Below are 17498 nucleotides of genomic sequence, written 5' to 3'. Positions count from 1 at the left end.
TCTGAACCTCTAGACTCAGATTCACTCATGAAGGCTAATGGATCATCTACGAGTGAGCTCTGAGTCTCACATATAATGGTCAATTTTTCACTGCCTAAACTGCTGGATTCAAGTCTGTATGTCAGTTGTTGGTTGGTTGAAGATGTGGCGATGCCAACAAGGATTTATGCTGTGAAATGCAGCATGAATGAAGCCCAGAGGCACACAATTGGAATTACACCAATCAATCTATTTCATGTCTCGTGACTTGATGGACCAAGCCCAGGCCACAAGAGAGAAGCTCTGTGATTTTATAGAAGATTACTTTTCAGGCTTAATGGACCAAGCCCAATTAACTACGGCAAGGGAGGAGATCATGACTCATGAGGCTGTTGAAATATGGATCTAATTGAAGGAAGAAGATTTGCTTTAAGGTTACACTTTAGGGCATACATTTGCCACAACCTCATTTCTGGAGGCTTTCATGCCCAATAATCTGCTAAGATCCCAATTTGTGTTAGCAAAAGCTCAACATCCCATGTCCCCCCATTTTGTGTACCTAAAACAGAGCTCTAGAATTCCAGCCTACTGGACAAGGTTGAATTTTAAGAGGGTGATGTTTTTGTTACCAAAGAAAGATTTTATTAATTAAACAAAATAGGAGAAAGAATACTCCTCCAAGGATTTCTACTTCACAAAACATTTCTCCTTTTGTAAAGAGTTAGTGTTCAACTTACAAGCGATAAACATAATAAACTTTTTCCCTTCCATGACTAACTAACTAGTATTCCAACTCTTCTACCTAAGTTTCCCTTACCTCTTCTAAATTTTAACATACTTATAGGAAGTTAAACAAGTTAAATTTGATAATGTTCTTTTGTAATTCATCAAATATGTTGAGTATTTTCATTTTATCTCCAATTCTAAACTATTTGTTTACTTTTACTTTCCTTTCTTCTAGTGAGCTTGAGAGACTGGTGTAGTGTGGTAAAAAAAGTCATTCTAAACATATGGCTGAAGCTTAAAAATTGTCTGCAACTTGTTGTGTGTGCACATTTTTTGAGTATACGATGTTGTTCAATAATATTGCCTCTATTCAATCTGTAGAAAGCAGTTAGAGTCCCTAACAGAAGCATAGAAACAAGCACTGCTTGAAGAAGTTGAGGAGGAGAACAGTCACTAGTTAGAGGTATGCAGGGGAATTGGAGTACCTTGTGTGTGTATATACACTAAAATGAAGTTTTCCCAAAGTAATTGAAATAGAAATTTCAATCTATATGGACTAGTTCAGAAAGGTTTTAGCTATGTTTTCTTCAATTTACTCAGACAAAAGGATCAGACTTCAAAAACCTTAGTGTTCTGCTCACAAAAAATTCTAGATGGAAGCAACTCTGTAACATATGACGATAATGCTTTTAAGTTCTAGGTCTCTTATTTTCAACAGTAACATTTTTTTCCTACTAGCTTTACACCGAAATCTATTTTCAATTTCTTCTACTCCTTCTAATTTGTTTTCTGTGTAAATTTTAGGTAACCTGTAGTGTCAAAGACAAACTTAGGACAAATATTGACTGAGACTTACTTTCAGTTAGTCAAATGTGTAAGCATCCAACATAGACCAGATCTAAATTGTTTCACTATTATATCTCGTCAAAAACAACTCAAGACTACATTTAATATACAGCATAAAGATTTACCATTCAGCAAAAGAATTACAAGAGACTAATACTATATCCTGAATTAGTGACCTTATAATACAAAATTATCCTGAATGACCAATTTTGCAGTGATTAGGAAAATGGTTCTTGATGCTTTATTCTTTTAATTTTATATTACTAAAACACCATTTCGTTGATTTTTGCTGAAGTAAAATAGTTTGGCAGTCCAGAGCAATTTTTACACAACCACATAGTCATTAAGTATAATTAATTAAAGCTAATTTCTGTGTACCATGTATATAGCATTTTCAATAGAACATATTTTCAAGCAAATGCTAGAATTGCTCAACATACATAGTCAGTGTCAGTGACATACGCTACATCAAACAGGAAGTGCAGATTCTCATAAATAACCTCAAGTAAAGGAAGGATGTTACTAACAATAACAAGTAACAAGTGCAGACAGACATATCACATAGTAACTCATAACTCTATCCTTAACTATGGTTGATAAAGGAAGCAACTCAATCGAGCAAGGAAACAACATTGTCACAATCTGGATTCAACAAATGAAACACGCCTCCCTCTCCCTTTGCCTCTATAACCTTCACAACACCGTTCCACCCACACTTCTTGAGCAATTCGTTGTAATACCAACCCATATCTTTTAGCAAATCATTCTCAGAAACTAATTTTAAAGACCCAACATACCTAACCTAGGTTAGTTCTAAAAACTATTTTGAATTGAACTAAACTGATAACTAAATTGAACAAGGCAAACACATGCACAAAAATAGGCGGACAACGGTACCATATGAATTAGTAAATGTTGGGTTCAACCATTTTTCTATCATGGAACGAAAATAAATGTTTCAGGGACAGTGTGGTACTTACCTTTGATGGAAACTTCACTGATAGGTGAGCTCCAGGGTCACTGTAAACACAAACCCATAAAGGCACAGTGCAACTGAGGTCCAGGGTCATTGTAAACACAAAGCCATAAAAAGCATTGAATCCCACAAACTCGAAGACAAACAATTAAGATGCTATTTTAGCTTAAAATTTGTAGCAAAAATCAGAAAGCCAGCTTGCAAAGAAAACCATTCAAACAAAGGAAGAAGCAGACGCCATTCGAAGTGAAGGAGGGTGCTCACTCACACTCTACAATGGGGGAAATCACGACACGATTTATGACTAGAAAGCACAGAAAGAAGCAGGTTTGCCCACGTACCTAAATCGCGACAGTGACGAACACAAACTCGAATGGGAACTGCAACACGAACAGTGACGAACACGAACTCAAACTCGAACTCCAACATGAACTCGAACTCGAACACCAACTCGAACGGGAACTGGTGCAAACTCCAACTCGAACATGAACAGGAATGGCAGCTTCAGGAGGACAAATAAACTAAGTGATGAGGAAGAAATGGAGAAAGAGTTTTGGTTACTGAACGCGTGGAGGGAAAATGGATTTTTGGGGTTTTAGTACTTATGAAAGGGACAACATCAGTTTTTTAAACAAAACTGATGTTAAGTAGTTCATCTCAACATCGGTGTTTTAAAAAACCGATGTTAACTTTCTACAGTTAACATCCGTTATTTACAAAATCGATGTTGACATCACCACCGCATTTGTGTTAACATCGGTTTTTTACAAAACCGATGTTAACAGTTACATGTTAACATCGGTTTTGAATAAAACCAATGTTAATAAACTAATCTTAATTACAAGTATGCCACCGCGCTTTTGTTAACATCGGTTTTTCCGAAAACCGATGTTAACCTGGCGATGTTAAATGTATATTTTTTATATAATAGCATGTTGGATTAGAACATTCAAGAAAAAGTATTTTTTAATATGATAAAGATCAAGCTTATGAATTAGCCTAAGCCACACATTTGAACCTATAAGCATCGGAACTTATGTTTTTGTGGTTGAATCTAGAGATTTAGGGTTAAACCATCAATGTTATGGAACTAACTAAATGTCCCTTAGCTTTCAATTATTGTCCGTGTGTCACGGAAGGTAATTAATTAAATGGTTGGTTATAATTAGGCATTAATTTATACCAAGCATTCAACACATAGGACTAGCAAAAGTAATCTTTTAGTAATGTTAAAGTAGTAATAATAATTAATCTTTTTTAATTATGCAGATTAAAATTGATCAATCAATCAAAAGTAAATAACTATTCACTAATCATTCTTTATTTATTCTACAATTTTACCTTTAAATCATTTCATAAATTTTAAATTATTCTTTTAACTTATATTAATTTTTCAATATTTTTATATTATTTTTTTTATTCTTTCATTTTTTATTAACTATATTTAATTTTATTGCTTTAGGTATGAAAAAAGAAGCTTAAAATGATTTAACTTTTGTTGGAAACATTTATAAACCATAGCATAGACATCAAACTATAAGATTTTATGATGTGGACATCAAAGCCCAAGCCTATGACAACCACCAGACCCAAACTCATGACCAGATGGAAGCCCAAGATCCAATACAAGGCATAGGAGGACCCATGACAAGAGCAAGAGCGAAAAAGGCCCAAGAAGCTTTGGAGCATATGGTGACTATTCTGAGGTCAGTTCAAATGCAGGGAGAGGCCCAACACTTGGAGGCCCATAAGGGATAGTTGCTAGTCCTATGTGTTGAATGCTTGGAATGAAGGCCCATTTACAGACTTTGGGATTTTACATTTCTCTTATTTTTTTGAGAACTAATTTGTATAAAACCTTTTGGAACTGAATGAAGAGGACAATTGTGGTTTTTGTCAAAAGTTTGAGCATTGTCTCTACTAGGGTTCTTCCTTGAACCAACTGATCTTATCAGGAATTCACCCAATTCTTGTGGCGATCCTCCAGGCTTATCAAACCTCGTTGTTTGTGGTGCCTATTCGATTTTCTATCTTCCATGTTTTTCTGTTCGTTTCTACATTTCAGCGTTCTTCAGTTTATGCCTTCAGCCTGATTTTCTCAGGTTTGTTCTGCATGTTTTATGAGTCTGTTTCTGTTGTTTCTTGACCCTAAATTGTAGTTCAGAGCGTAATCTTTCTCCTCATTTTGGAATCACTCTAATCCAAGATCTGTACACTGAGATACGATCGAAAATTAAAACTCGTTATGGGTTGTTGTTGGTGCTCGAATTTCATCCTAGAAGATCCAATTTGAACCAAACACTTGGTTTTACCATCATTTTAGGTGCATGGGTCTCTTTGGAGCTTGTATCACCACATATGGAGCATTTCATGCAATCTTGGTGCACTGCTTTGTCAATGTAAGTTGTACCACTTATGTGTTTTATATAGTAATGACTTCCATAATGAGCACATAACAAATATATTTGGTTTTGTTTAGTTTGCTGTTATAAGAAAATGTTTTGAAATTCATAGATTGAGTGGCCTATTGAAAAAATTGTTGCAGCTACATTTCTTCTTGTTTGAACTATTCCTCTGATTTAAGCAATTCTATAAAAAGTGAAATGAGTTTTCTGTCCTCTTTAATGACTATCTTGTTGTCATCGTGAATTGAAAGATTAACAAGAGTTGTGATCAAGTCCTCTGCAAAGACCCTCTTTTTGTTCGGAGACAAAGAGTCATAGCTTGTAGAGTAATGTATGCAAACAGAGTCTGTGACCCTGGGTTAGTTGTTTGTCGTCAATGTCCCAAATGGGCTTTGGTAGTTCAAGTCCATGGTTGTTACAACATTGTGAAATCATGTTTTGGAGCAAGTAATTAGGGGTGAGGATGGAGTGAGAAAGGACTTCCTGAATCTGAGGGCATATTCTGTGGACCTCATTTAGCCACCTATGATTGAATGGCCAATCAAAAGTTTGCACCATTAACCAACATACATTAATCTAGTAGTACAAATGTACAATTACAACCAAGTAACAACACAATGTCAATAATCTTTTAGGCAATAATTAAAACCACATCCTATAACAACTACTACTTCTCAATCTTCATTCTCCAAACAAGAACCATTCACAGCAAGTTCCACAAACCAAGCTATATGGTCTATTTTATGTGGATTAGAACCATATACACTCATTGTTGCACTATAAGATTCATTTTGTTGAGAAGATAAGGGTGCATTTGGAATCATCATGAATCATAAAAGATAGAATTTAGAATAGTCTAATGTTCACCCATTCAAATTAGCATGTATGCTTTGCATTGAGCTTTGATAAAGAATGGTTGTATGAATTTTTTATAGGGATTATACTACTTTTCTAAAAATCTATCCAATTGTCATAGAAGTTTAGACATTTTTTTTAAATTTCAAAACTTCTGTTTCTAAATAAAAGCTTAAACATATAACTCCTAACTCAAAGTTATAAATGGCAAAAGCTTACATAAATGATGAACGCTTGTTTTCATATATTGTTAACAGTCTGTTCAATACACTCAGCTGGACAATGCCTGAATTTGTAAACATAAGTGTTTTATTTTGTTAATAGGCTGTTCAATGTTTAACAATTGATTTTGGTTGTAGGTACAAGTTTTTGACTCAAGCTTAGGAAGCTGAGTCTTCTTTTATAACCAGTGTACTTGGGTCGACAATTTTGCACACCATAGCACTTCAATTGTCGCACTCCTTGCTGTTGTTAGTGACCATCTTTCGAGGTATGTATTTGTCTATCCCACTCCTGTGCTTATTACATGCTTGTTGATATATGACTATTATTTTATGTAAGCAATTATGTGAGTTGCGAGTGAATCTTAGTTTCTCGTTTGAGATTCAATACAATGATTAATATGGACAATTTGCATTAATTGATGTATTGAATCTTGAATTGTCTTTTAGGATAGTTTGGGAAGACTTATTTTTTATAGTAGATTCATACGTATAGGTTAATTGTCTTTTGTTAAATTTGACGATATTTCGGTATAGTTCATTTCACTTTGTTCTCCGAGTGCATAGTTGAATGTGGTGGATGATGACATGCCATCGCTTTCATCTTGTGTACTTAGAGACTAATGCGAAATGCTGCCGAAATTTCGTGAAATTTAACAAAAGATAATTAACCTTTATGCATAAATCTACTATAAAAAATGTCTTCCTAAATGGGATAGGGCCACACCTTTAATGAAAAAATGAGGTTTTCATGCATGTTGGATAACTTAATGAAGTGTCAGAGCAAAGGGGAAACATGAATCAAAGTTGGATGAAAGTATCACACATTAGTGACGAGTATAAGAATGGGGTTGAACAATTCCTACAATTTATTGAACATAATGCACCATCTTTGTGTGGGAAATTTTTTTGTCCCTATGTTAAATGTGAAAATGGGAGACACCAGTAGGTAAATGACATAAGATTACGTCTTATATATGACGAAATCATTCCGAATTACACAAAATGGATAATGGTTTGAAGAAAAATAAAAATGATGTTTTATTTATTAATTTAATAGGGAGTAAAATAGAGTTCCTATTTATAAAATGATAAAATAAAAAATAGAGTAAATAATAGGCTAAGAGTACCATAGATATAAATAAACATATTATGTCACATTTTACATTTACGATACATCTCTACACTTTTTTTTCCTCTCAAATTCGTTTCTCTCCTCCTTCTCCCAAAATCCTCTCTTTTATCCACATACATCCAAATTTGTGCCAATAAACCTATGATCTTGGACTCATTAACCATTGGATCGTCATAAAATTTAAACACTAGATTTGGAACTCATTTCTACACAAAACCACTATTGGGATTTGTAAATTAATGCCTACGGTGAGAGAAATATCATTTGCTTGTAGCTATCCTTTTTCCATATACACCCAAACCCGTCCCAATAAAACTAAGATCCTGTACTTGTTAACCATTGGATCGCTATGAAATTTTAACTTTGCATTTGAAATTCATTTTGGCACTTCTACATCATTAGGTTTTGAAAAGTAACATCTGTGGAGGGTGAAATTCTCATTGCATGCTGACAGTGCAATGAAGGCTCTAATCCCTTCTCCTTCTCTCTAAGGCTTTGAAACCCTAGTAGAGAAGCCAAAGAAAAAGTTTGGAGAATCTTAGAAAACCGCTAGAGATGCCTCTATCACTACCAAACTACACACGTGAGCCCGTTTAGAGGTAAAAGATGAGTTTATTGCAATTGGGTTAGAATGAACATGTGTAGGGATCCTTAGATGATCAAATTGAGGTTCATCTTGAGATGTTTACTGTATTGTAATTCTTCATGTATGATTACGCGAAATTGTTTGAGGGGTTTTACTCCCTATGTTGTGAGAAACATTTTCATACAATTTGTTTGTATTTTGGACAAGATTTACTAGACTAACATGATAAATTGTTATATTGGGATCATGAAATTGTGATTAAAATTTTGTGTAATGGATAAATTGAATATGTGTTGATTTGTGAGATACAAGTAAACATGTGATGGTGAATTGTGACATTGTGATATATTAAAATTGTGAACATGAAATTTGGTTGTGAATAAGTGTGTGGTTAATACTTGAGGTGATATTACTTGTGTTGTGAGTTGTGAATTATACAATAACCCGATTTGTGTTTACCTTGAAAAAAAATTTTTTATGCACGAGGTGTTAAAATGAAAGTGTAAGGTTCCATGTTAGGAACCTGAGGTTTTAAATTGTAGTGTGACACCCTCTACTCCTTTACCCCTCACATATATGTATTAATAATAAAAGGAAGAAGAAATCAAAATTAATTAAAAGTTTTTAAAATACATTTAAATACAAGTCTTTCAAAAGGATAAAAGGCTCACATTCACTTTTCTAACATGTATAATAAAACTTGTTCAAATAAATAATAAATCATCTCGGCTCAAAAAAAGGTCGTCTAAGACTTCATGCAATTAATATAGAAACTTATACTCAAATCTCACATCCTATCAGAGCATTGTGTTTTTGTGTCCTCTAGCATGATGTTCTTCATAGTCATCCACCTAACCATCTGCTCCCACAAACACAAAGTTTGAGATCATCACAGGATTCAAACACAAATAGCACATGGGGAGTGAGCCATCACATTCCTAACTAATAGAGAGAAGCAAGACAACATGTAGGTATAAAAATCATATAAACAAAATATAACTTACTTAAGAATAACTCATGTTATTTCACCACTTTGTCGTGTAACATCACATCACAACACCACACATCTCATTCATTTTCACAACATTCACGTACTCAATGATCAAAACACAGTATCATTAAATCAATCAATATTGATCAATACACAAGCATTATGCAACATATATACTAAGACTCAATCCTATATGCAATGTGGTACCATGTCAGTGAAAAACCTCGTCAGGCGCCTAGGAGTACATGACAAGACAAACCACACACTAGCAAGTCAGGTAATTTTCACTTGGTGAAATCATAGGGAGACTAGTCAGGGTCACGCTATTTTGTGAGAATGCTCCAACCATGTGGAATCGGCACATGCTTAAAGGAGCACTCAAATAGAGTGTATTTACCCCCAAGGCCTACACTCTGAAGAGTGCGTCAGGGCCTCTCCCTTCTGATTCAGGTCCAACCGAGAAAACATTTTAGCACACAAACTCTATCTATGAACTGTACAAAACACACAACTCCTCAATTGTTCTCAAAATAGTTTTATCTTGTCACGCTTGTGATTAAACTCGTCAGATCCCCACAGTGGTTTCCATCACAATACTCGTCGCGCATTAACTCGTTGCCCTTACAGGGTCTTAGCATTAACTCGTCATCTTTAAAGGGTCTTTTAGTCGGGTGATTGTACAATTCATAGCTCACAACTCAATGCACACAACATCTCAATGCACACATATATTACGAGTCAATACATACTTAATTTATCACATATAAACGGTCTCAATCACAATGATATAATCCCAAAGTAGCATGTTATCACACCTCATGAATCATATACACTTTACCTATGAACTATGCAATACACACAACTACTCAATTATTTTCAATATCATTTTTACTGGTCATGCTTGTAATTAAACTCGTCGGGTTCCTATAGTGGATTCCATCACAATACTCGTCGCCCTTAAAGAGTTTTACAATTGTGTGATTGCACAGTTTATAGCTCACAACTCAATATACACATCTTAATACACATGTATTTCACCTTTTATCACAAGTTCAATTTATGACATACTCACAATTTGATTCACAATTTCAGAATCTCAATATAACAATTTATACAAAAGGTTTATCACAACATGGGAAATAAAACCCCTCAAATAATTTCGCCCAATTATATCAAAATCATAGGTATGAAAAACGAAAACACCAAGAAAACTTAATTTTATCAATCAATTCACATCAGGACATCAATATTGCATTTATAATCATAAAGGAAAAATTCAATAAACATAAAAAAAAACCCTATTTAATCCTCTAAGGATCCCTACACATGTTCATTATAACTCCAATTGCGATAAAATGCGATAAAAATATTATTTCTAAATGTGATAAAAATATTATTTCTTATTCAAATGTGATAAAAATATTATTTCTAAATTTGATAATAATTTAATTTGTTTAGAAACTATGTTTTCTAACAAATGATACGCCTATACTTTACTTCCAAAGTAATTTATGTGTAATAGTAGATGAACAATTTTTCATTAAGACGTGTGCTTGAATATTATGTATTTCATTAATTTTTTTTTGTAATAACACTTCTTGCTAATTTATAATAAACATTATAATTTAAAAATTTATTTTAAAATATCAACATTACCGTACAATACACGAGCAAGAAGAAGAAGAAATAATGCTCACGATCTTTGAATATCTTAAAGAAACTAACAATTTCGTCCCTAAAATTCCTATTGGTGATCCTTCTATCAAATTTCTTTGACCAACTTTAATTGTCTCTACAAGGTGCTAATGAACATTCCCGTGTGTCTCGCGTTAACTACCATGAGCCAACAACCAAGTTACTCACTAAATAAATGATAGTTTCTGTCGACCCCAACATATGGATGAAGCACAATGAATTAGGGCTATGCCTAAACCATTGTATATAATTATATTATGTCACTGCCAAGGCTTTCTTTGTATCCAGAAACCATTGTCTTAGCTTTGCACCTTCATAACAATTGTTGATGTAAGCTCCATTGGAGCTTGTAGGCCTAGGATCTTCTTCATCAATGAATTCCTTTGCTTCTTGGAAGATGAATGGCAGCGGAATGGAGAAGGAAGAGAGAGAGGAGACACCACTTCAAGGAGAAGATGAGTCTAGAAGAAGCTCACCACCATAGGAGGTCATGGATAAGAGCTTGGAGGAAGAAGGAGATGAATGAAGGGAGAGGAAGAGAAGAGAATGAAATTTTATGCTCTGAAAGAGCTCTGAAATCTGAAGTTTAATTTTCAAATGATCAAAGTTGAAAAAATGCACACACATGACCTCTATTTATAGCCTAAGTGTCACACAAAATTGGAGGGAAATTAGAATTTCAATTCAAATTTCACTTGAATTTTAAATTGAATTTGTGGAGCCAAACTTTGGAGCCAAAATTTCACTAATTATGATTAGTGAATTTTAGTTATGGTTCAGCCTAGTAATCCAAGATCAATTCCAAGAATCTCCACTAAGTGTACTTAGGTGTCATGAGGCATGTAAAGCATGAAGGACATGCACAAAGTGTGGCTATATGATGTGGCAATGAGGTGTAGTAAGCAAATGCTCACCTCTCCTTCTAAAATTTAATTGTATTGGGCTTCTACCAATTCAATTAAATTTATTTCCCAACACACACATCAAATATTCACATAGTGCATATGAAATTACAAAACTACCCCTAATACAAAAACTAGTGTAGGTGCCCGAAAATACAAGGGCTGAAAAATCCTATATTTCTAGGGTACCCTACGTACATTATGGAGTCCTAAATACAATGACCAAATATAATGACATCCTAGTCTAATATGTACAAAGATGATTGGACCCAATCTTGGCCCATGGGCTCAGAAACCTACCCTGAGGTTCATTAGAACCCTAGGGCCTTCTTTAGCAGCTCTAGCACAATCCTCTTGGAGCCTCTTGCTCATGGCTCTAGTGACTGATCCCTTCCTAGGGAGGATTGCATCAATTGCAATGGCTTCTAACACTATCATCCAATGCAGTCCTTCAACTCATACAAAAAGGAAATATGACGTGTTTGTGAGCTTCCGTGGTGAAGACTCACACAACAACTCCACTGGTTTTCTCTTTGAAGCTCTCCAAAAAAAAGGCATTGATGCCTTCAGAGATGATGCAGGTCTCAACAAAGGAGAATCCATAGCACCCAAGCTGCTTCAAGCCATTGAAGGGTCTCGCCTTTTCGTTGTGGTGTTCTCAAAGAACTATGCTTCCTCTACTTGGTGCTTGCGTGAACTAGCACACATCTGCAACTGCATTGAAATATCGCCAAGACATGTTTTGCCTATTTTTTACGATGTTGGTCCATCAAAGGTGCGAAAACAAAGTGGAAGTTATGAGAAGCCTTTGCCCAACACGAAGAAAGATTTAGTGAGGATAAAGAGAAGATGGAGGAATTGCAAAGATTGAGTAAAGCTCTTACAGATGGGGCCAATCTACCTGGTTGGGATATCCAAAATAAGTAAGTATTCTTGTGTCATTTCTTGATGGACCTTAATTAGTATATATGCAGTGAGTTACCTTCATGTGCATATATTTCACCAGTTCTTAGTCATGCGGTTTTCTAAAATAAATTTATTGTCCCTTTTTAAACTAAAAGTAAGAGTGGTTGAGGAGGTAATTTGCAAATTGAGTCTAAATTTTTAGGCGTTTAATGCAGCAATGTTTTAAAAGTTAAAAAGTACTATATTATTATCTTGTCATATACATGACATTCACTTTTGGTTCTCTTGGGTGATGATTTTGCATTCTCTACCATCTTTAAATTTTCAGGCTACAACAATATGCAGAGAGATTGAAGAAATTGTTCAAAACATACTAAAAATTTTGGGTCCCAAATTTTCAAGTCTTCCAAATGATCATCTAGTTGGGATGGAATCCTGTGTTGAAGAATTAGTAAAGCTTTTAGAATTGGAGTTGTTTAATGTTGTTTGAGTTGTCAGAATTAGTGGGATGTGTGGAATAGGAAATACAACTCTTGATCGTGCTTTATATGAAAGAATCTCTCATCATTATGATTTTTGTTGTTTTATTGATGATGTAAGGAAAATTTATCAAGATTCCAGTGCATCGTGCATTAGGTGTACAAAACAATCACTTTCTCAATTTCTAAATGAAAAAAATCTAGAGATTTGTAATGTTTATGAGGGAACATGTTTGGTATGGTCTAGCCTATGAAATGCTAGAACACTCATAGTTATTGATCATGTTGATAAAGTTGGACAACTGATGATGTTTACAGGGAGAAGAGAGACTCTATTGCGTGAATGCCTAGGTGGAGGGAGTAGGGTAATCATAATATCTAGGGATGAACATATATTGAGGAAACATGGAGTAGATGATGTTTACTGAGTCTTGCCAGTGAATCACATCGATGTTGTTAAGTTATTTTGCATAAATGTTTTCAAAAGTAATTATATTAAAAGTGGTTATGAAGAGTAGATGAATGGTGTATTATCACATGTTGAAGGTCACCCCTTGGCAATTGATCGAAGTAATGGGCTCAACATTGTTTGGTGGAAATGTCTCACAGTGGAGAAGTGCATTGGCTAGACTAAGAAAATAAAAGTAGAAACATTATGGATGTGTTGCAAATAAGTTTTGATGAGCTCGATGACAAAGATAAGAAAATATTTCTAGATATTGCTTGCTTCTTCGCTGATTATGATGAGGATTATGTTAAGGAAATTATAGATTTTTGCAGATTTCATCCTGAAAATGGCTTACGAGTTCTTGTTGATAAATCACTCATAAGGTTTGAATTTGGGAAGATTTATATGCATGGCTTGTTGAGAGATTTGGGTAGGTATATTGTTCGAGAAGAATCACCTAAAGAGCCAAGAAAATGGAATAGGTTGTGGGATTACAAAGATCTCCACGAAGTTATGTTAGATAATAAGGTAAAATAGTTTTGGAGTATAAAATGCTAGGTTGTCATTTTTCTAGAAGTTGTAAACACCTCAAAATTAAAGATCTAACATTTCATTCCTTTTTCTGTTGTATGAAGTAAAATAATCTTTTAAGTCATAGTTGTTGAATATCTAGAAGATTTTCCTCAAAAAACAATGAGCGAAAATGAGTCACCTTAAATTCCTCAACTCAATCATCTTTTAAATGAATTAGGATATCTTGTTTGGAAAAAAATATCTATTTGAGTGTTTGCCACCATCTTTTCAGCCGCACAAGCTCATTGAGATGTCCCTTCCTGAGAGTAACATGAAACAATTATGGGAAGACAAAAAGGTATAGTGTAAATTTTTATTCTTTTTCTATTTTAATTTTATTTAAATGATTAAAAAAGAAATATTATCTTTTGTTATATATTTTCTTTCTTTCCAACTAATTTAAGATTGAGATAGAAGAAGGTCCAGTTATTATTTATTTTGCCTCCTGCTATTGTTCACTGCATCCTCTACACAATTTGAGACATTTAGATAACTCTCACTCCAAAAATCTAATCAAGATACCAAATTTGGGTGAGGCTATAAATCTTGAGCGTCTAAATCTCAAAGGATGTACACTACTCAGGAAGATTGATGCATCCATTGGTCTTCTAAGAAAGCTTGCATTTTTGAATTTGAAAGACTGCACAAGTCTCATCAAGTTACAATTTTTTGGAGAGGCTCTATATCTTGAAACGTTAAATCTGGAAGGATGTACACAACTAAGGAAGATAGATCCATCCATTGGTCTTCTAAGAAAGCTTACTATTTTAAATTTAAAAGATTGCAAAAATCTAGTAAGCTTACCCAGCATCATACTGGGTCTCAATTCTCTTGAATACCTAAGTCTTTCTGGCTGTTCAAAAATGTACAATATAGTTATTTGATGAACCAAGGGATGATGAGCTTTCAGAGAAGCTTTGTATATGTGAAGCTCCTACTCAATCCCAATCAACATCCTCCATTTTGAAAAAGGTTGTTTTCGAGGCCTTTACATTTGGTGTATGCCAAAGCACATAAAGATTCAGTTAGTCATTTATTGTTTTCCTTGCCTATTTTCTCCTGTATGCGTGAACTTGATCTAAGTTTTTGAAATTTACATCAAATCCCTGGTGCTTTTGGAAATTTACATTGCTTAGAATGCCTAGATTTAAAGGGAAACAACTTTTCTACTTTGCCTTGTCTCAAGGAGCATTCCAAACTGTTAGCTTTAAACTTACAGCACTGCAAGCGATTGAAATATTTGCCTGAGCTCCCTTCACGAACTTATTTTCCATCATGAACCTACATGCCGCCATGGTCAATTAGATAAAATTTACTTGATGATGACACAAAATTTGGATTATATATTTTTAACTGTCCAGAATTAATTGAGGGAACGCTGCACTAGCATCGGTTTATCATGGATGGTACAAATTGTTTAGGTGTGTACACTCCTTGCTTCCTCCCCCGTCTCTTTCTTTTTCTCTTTTATGTGTTGGAACCATGATTTAACATAAAGCTATTTCCATGTGCTAGGCATTCCACCAAAACAAACATGCATGCCATCTGACAGCTACATGCATTGAAATCAGCTTGAAATTACTTTCCACCGGTACTTCAATATAATAAGAAGAAAAACATGTTCACAACATGTTTACAAAAATATGGACTACCAATTAATGCATGAATTAACATTAAGTTTCACTTCGGCACGTCTTATTTGGTTACACAAGTCTTCACCTCTTATCCTTAATAGAGTTACTGAAGACAACACCATGTGATATCTCATGTGTATGTCCTCCTTCCTTTACCAGTCATTTTCTATGGGAATGGGTTTCTACAGAATCTTAAAAACTATATATACACTATCCTCGATCTTCACAAACAACACAAGCGGTTGCAATCCTCAAGCTTCAACATTTATATTCATTCTTAGAAAATTTGTGATTGTTCTTCTTCCTTCAATCAAGCAGAAAAATGGGTTTCCGTTTACCTTCTATTCGACGGGCATCAAAAGCGGTTCATCATTGCCATATCATACTTGAACCTACCTTCATTCCAGGACTTGTTGAGTCAAGCTGAGGAAGAGTTTAGATATGATCATTCCATCGGTGGCCTCACAATTCCTTGCAGTGAAGATGTTTTCCAACATATAACTTCTCACTTGAATGGACAATAAATCTTGCACTGTTGGAGACACTGACTTATTTAGTAGACATTTTATACAATAGGCATCTTCTCAACCTAATTGTAAAGATTACCAATTTTTTTATTAATGACATCGAATTCAATTGCTATGTGTTTGTTTGTCAATTACATTGTTTACTTTCCTCTGCAATAAGAACTATAGACACTAGTAGGAGTTTGGCTGCTGGAAAAAAAAGACTTGATTTCTATTATTTCACAGCATATAATAGCTTACACGCACGTGCTTCAAATACACGGCTCGAAAGAGTGGTATTTTTCAAGGAACAAGAGGAACTTGAATATATTAATTTGGGATGGGATTAATGAAAAAGCTAGTGGTATTTTTTATCACACTATCACCCAAAACTTAAATTCATTCTCCCAATGGTATACCTTTTATGGAAATAGATGAATTATCAAATAAGAGTGCTACATGAACATGCATCTCTGGTACATCTCAATCTCTGAGCTGTACAATGGAAGTCCCATCTCAATTGACCTTTATATTGTGTCTTATGTTGTGACCCCATGGTGCCAAATAACTATTCCTGTTGAAATTGCTACAAATTTCTAGAATATTCTTAAATATAATATGTATGAATATGGTAGAACAATTGAGAACTATAGTGTGTATGAATATGGTAGAACAATCTAGAACTATAATGTGTACGAATATGGTAGAATAATCTAGAACTATAAGTGTATGTATAAGATAGAAGAATCTAGAACTATCATGATACTAATCTATCATGAAAACTCTAGAAAGACCTAAAGTAATGTAGAAACATTCACCACCATTGAGAGGTTGGTGACTTGAGCCTATAACTAGGCAATTGGTATGTTGTAATGGATAAATCCAAGAAATCAATGACATAGCCTTCTTTCTAAAACAATTCTCTAAAACTATCAACTATCAACTATCATCTAACCAACTAACAATAGTGGCATCAGAGCTACGTTCGGTCATACATTGGGCGTAGTTATATTACCTACCTACCATTCCAAAATCCTCCCAACTACTTCAAAAATTTTCTGTACTATTAACCCACTCTAATAATATTTTTTCTAAGCTATGGATAACACTACTCAATCGTCAACTATTTCTGTCCCTATCTTCAATGGTGAAAATTATGATTTCTGGCATGTTAAAATGGAAACATATTTTTCATCTCAAGATTTATGGGACATAGTAGAAGAAGGCTTCACCATTCCCGAGGATACTTCAGCTCTTAATGCATCTCAAGAAAAAGAGTTGAAGAAAAATAAACAGAAAAATTCAAAGGCGTTGTTCACCTTGCAACAAGCGGTGACTGATCCAATTTTCACAAGAATTATGGGAGCTAAGACTGCCAAAGAAGCGTGGAACACATTGCAGGAGGAGTTTCAAGGAAGTGTTAAGGTACGTGCCGTTAAACTTCAATCTCTAAGAAGAGATTTTGAACTATTGAAGATGAAGGAGTTTGAGACAGTTAAAGATTACTATTCTAAAGTTAAAGAAATAGTTAATCAAATGAGAGCTTTTGGGAAACATATTCTTGACAAGAAAATTGTTGAGAAAATTCTAATTACTATGGCCCAAAAGTTTGACCCAATCGTGACAACGATTGAG

The 17498-nt window shown here is 34.4% G+C and overlaps 1 protein-coding gene and 1 pseudogene across 1 annotated transcript; both read left to right on the top strand.

The window, feature by feature from the left end:
* The first annotated feature begins 11735 nt into the window (after nt 1–11735).
* Nucleotides 11736–12188, top strand: LOC114378822 (toll/interleukin-1 receptor-like protein). Its single transcript, XM_028337428.1, has one exon. The coding sequence runs from the start codon at nt 11736–11738 to the stop codon at nt 12186–12188; it is 453 nt and encodes a 150-aa protein (XP_028193229.1).
* A 15-nt stretch (nt 12189–12203) lies between these two features.
* Nucleotides 12204–14740, top strand: LOC114378821 (annotated as a pseudogene).
* The last annotated feature ends 2758 nt before the right edge of the window (nt 14741–17498 follow it).

This window comes from Glycine soja, chromosome 12 (genome assembly GCF_004193775.1).
Source record: "Glycine soja cultivar W05 chromosome 12, ASM419377v2, whole genome shotgun sequence".
NCBI classification, from domain to species: Eukaryota; Viridiplantae; Streptophyta; class Magnoliopsida; order Fabales; family Fabaceae; genus Glycine; species Glycine soja.
Note: the sequence above shows the minus strand (reverse complement) of the source record. Positions and strands in the feature narration are given on the sequence as shown.

Bases quoted from the DNA above. Each gene is read 5' to 3' on its own strand.
- LOC114378822 (XM_028337428.1), top strand. From the start codon at position 11,736: ATGGCTTCTAACACTATCATCCAATGCAGTCCTTCAACTCATACAAAA.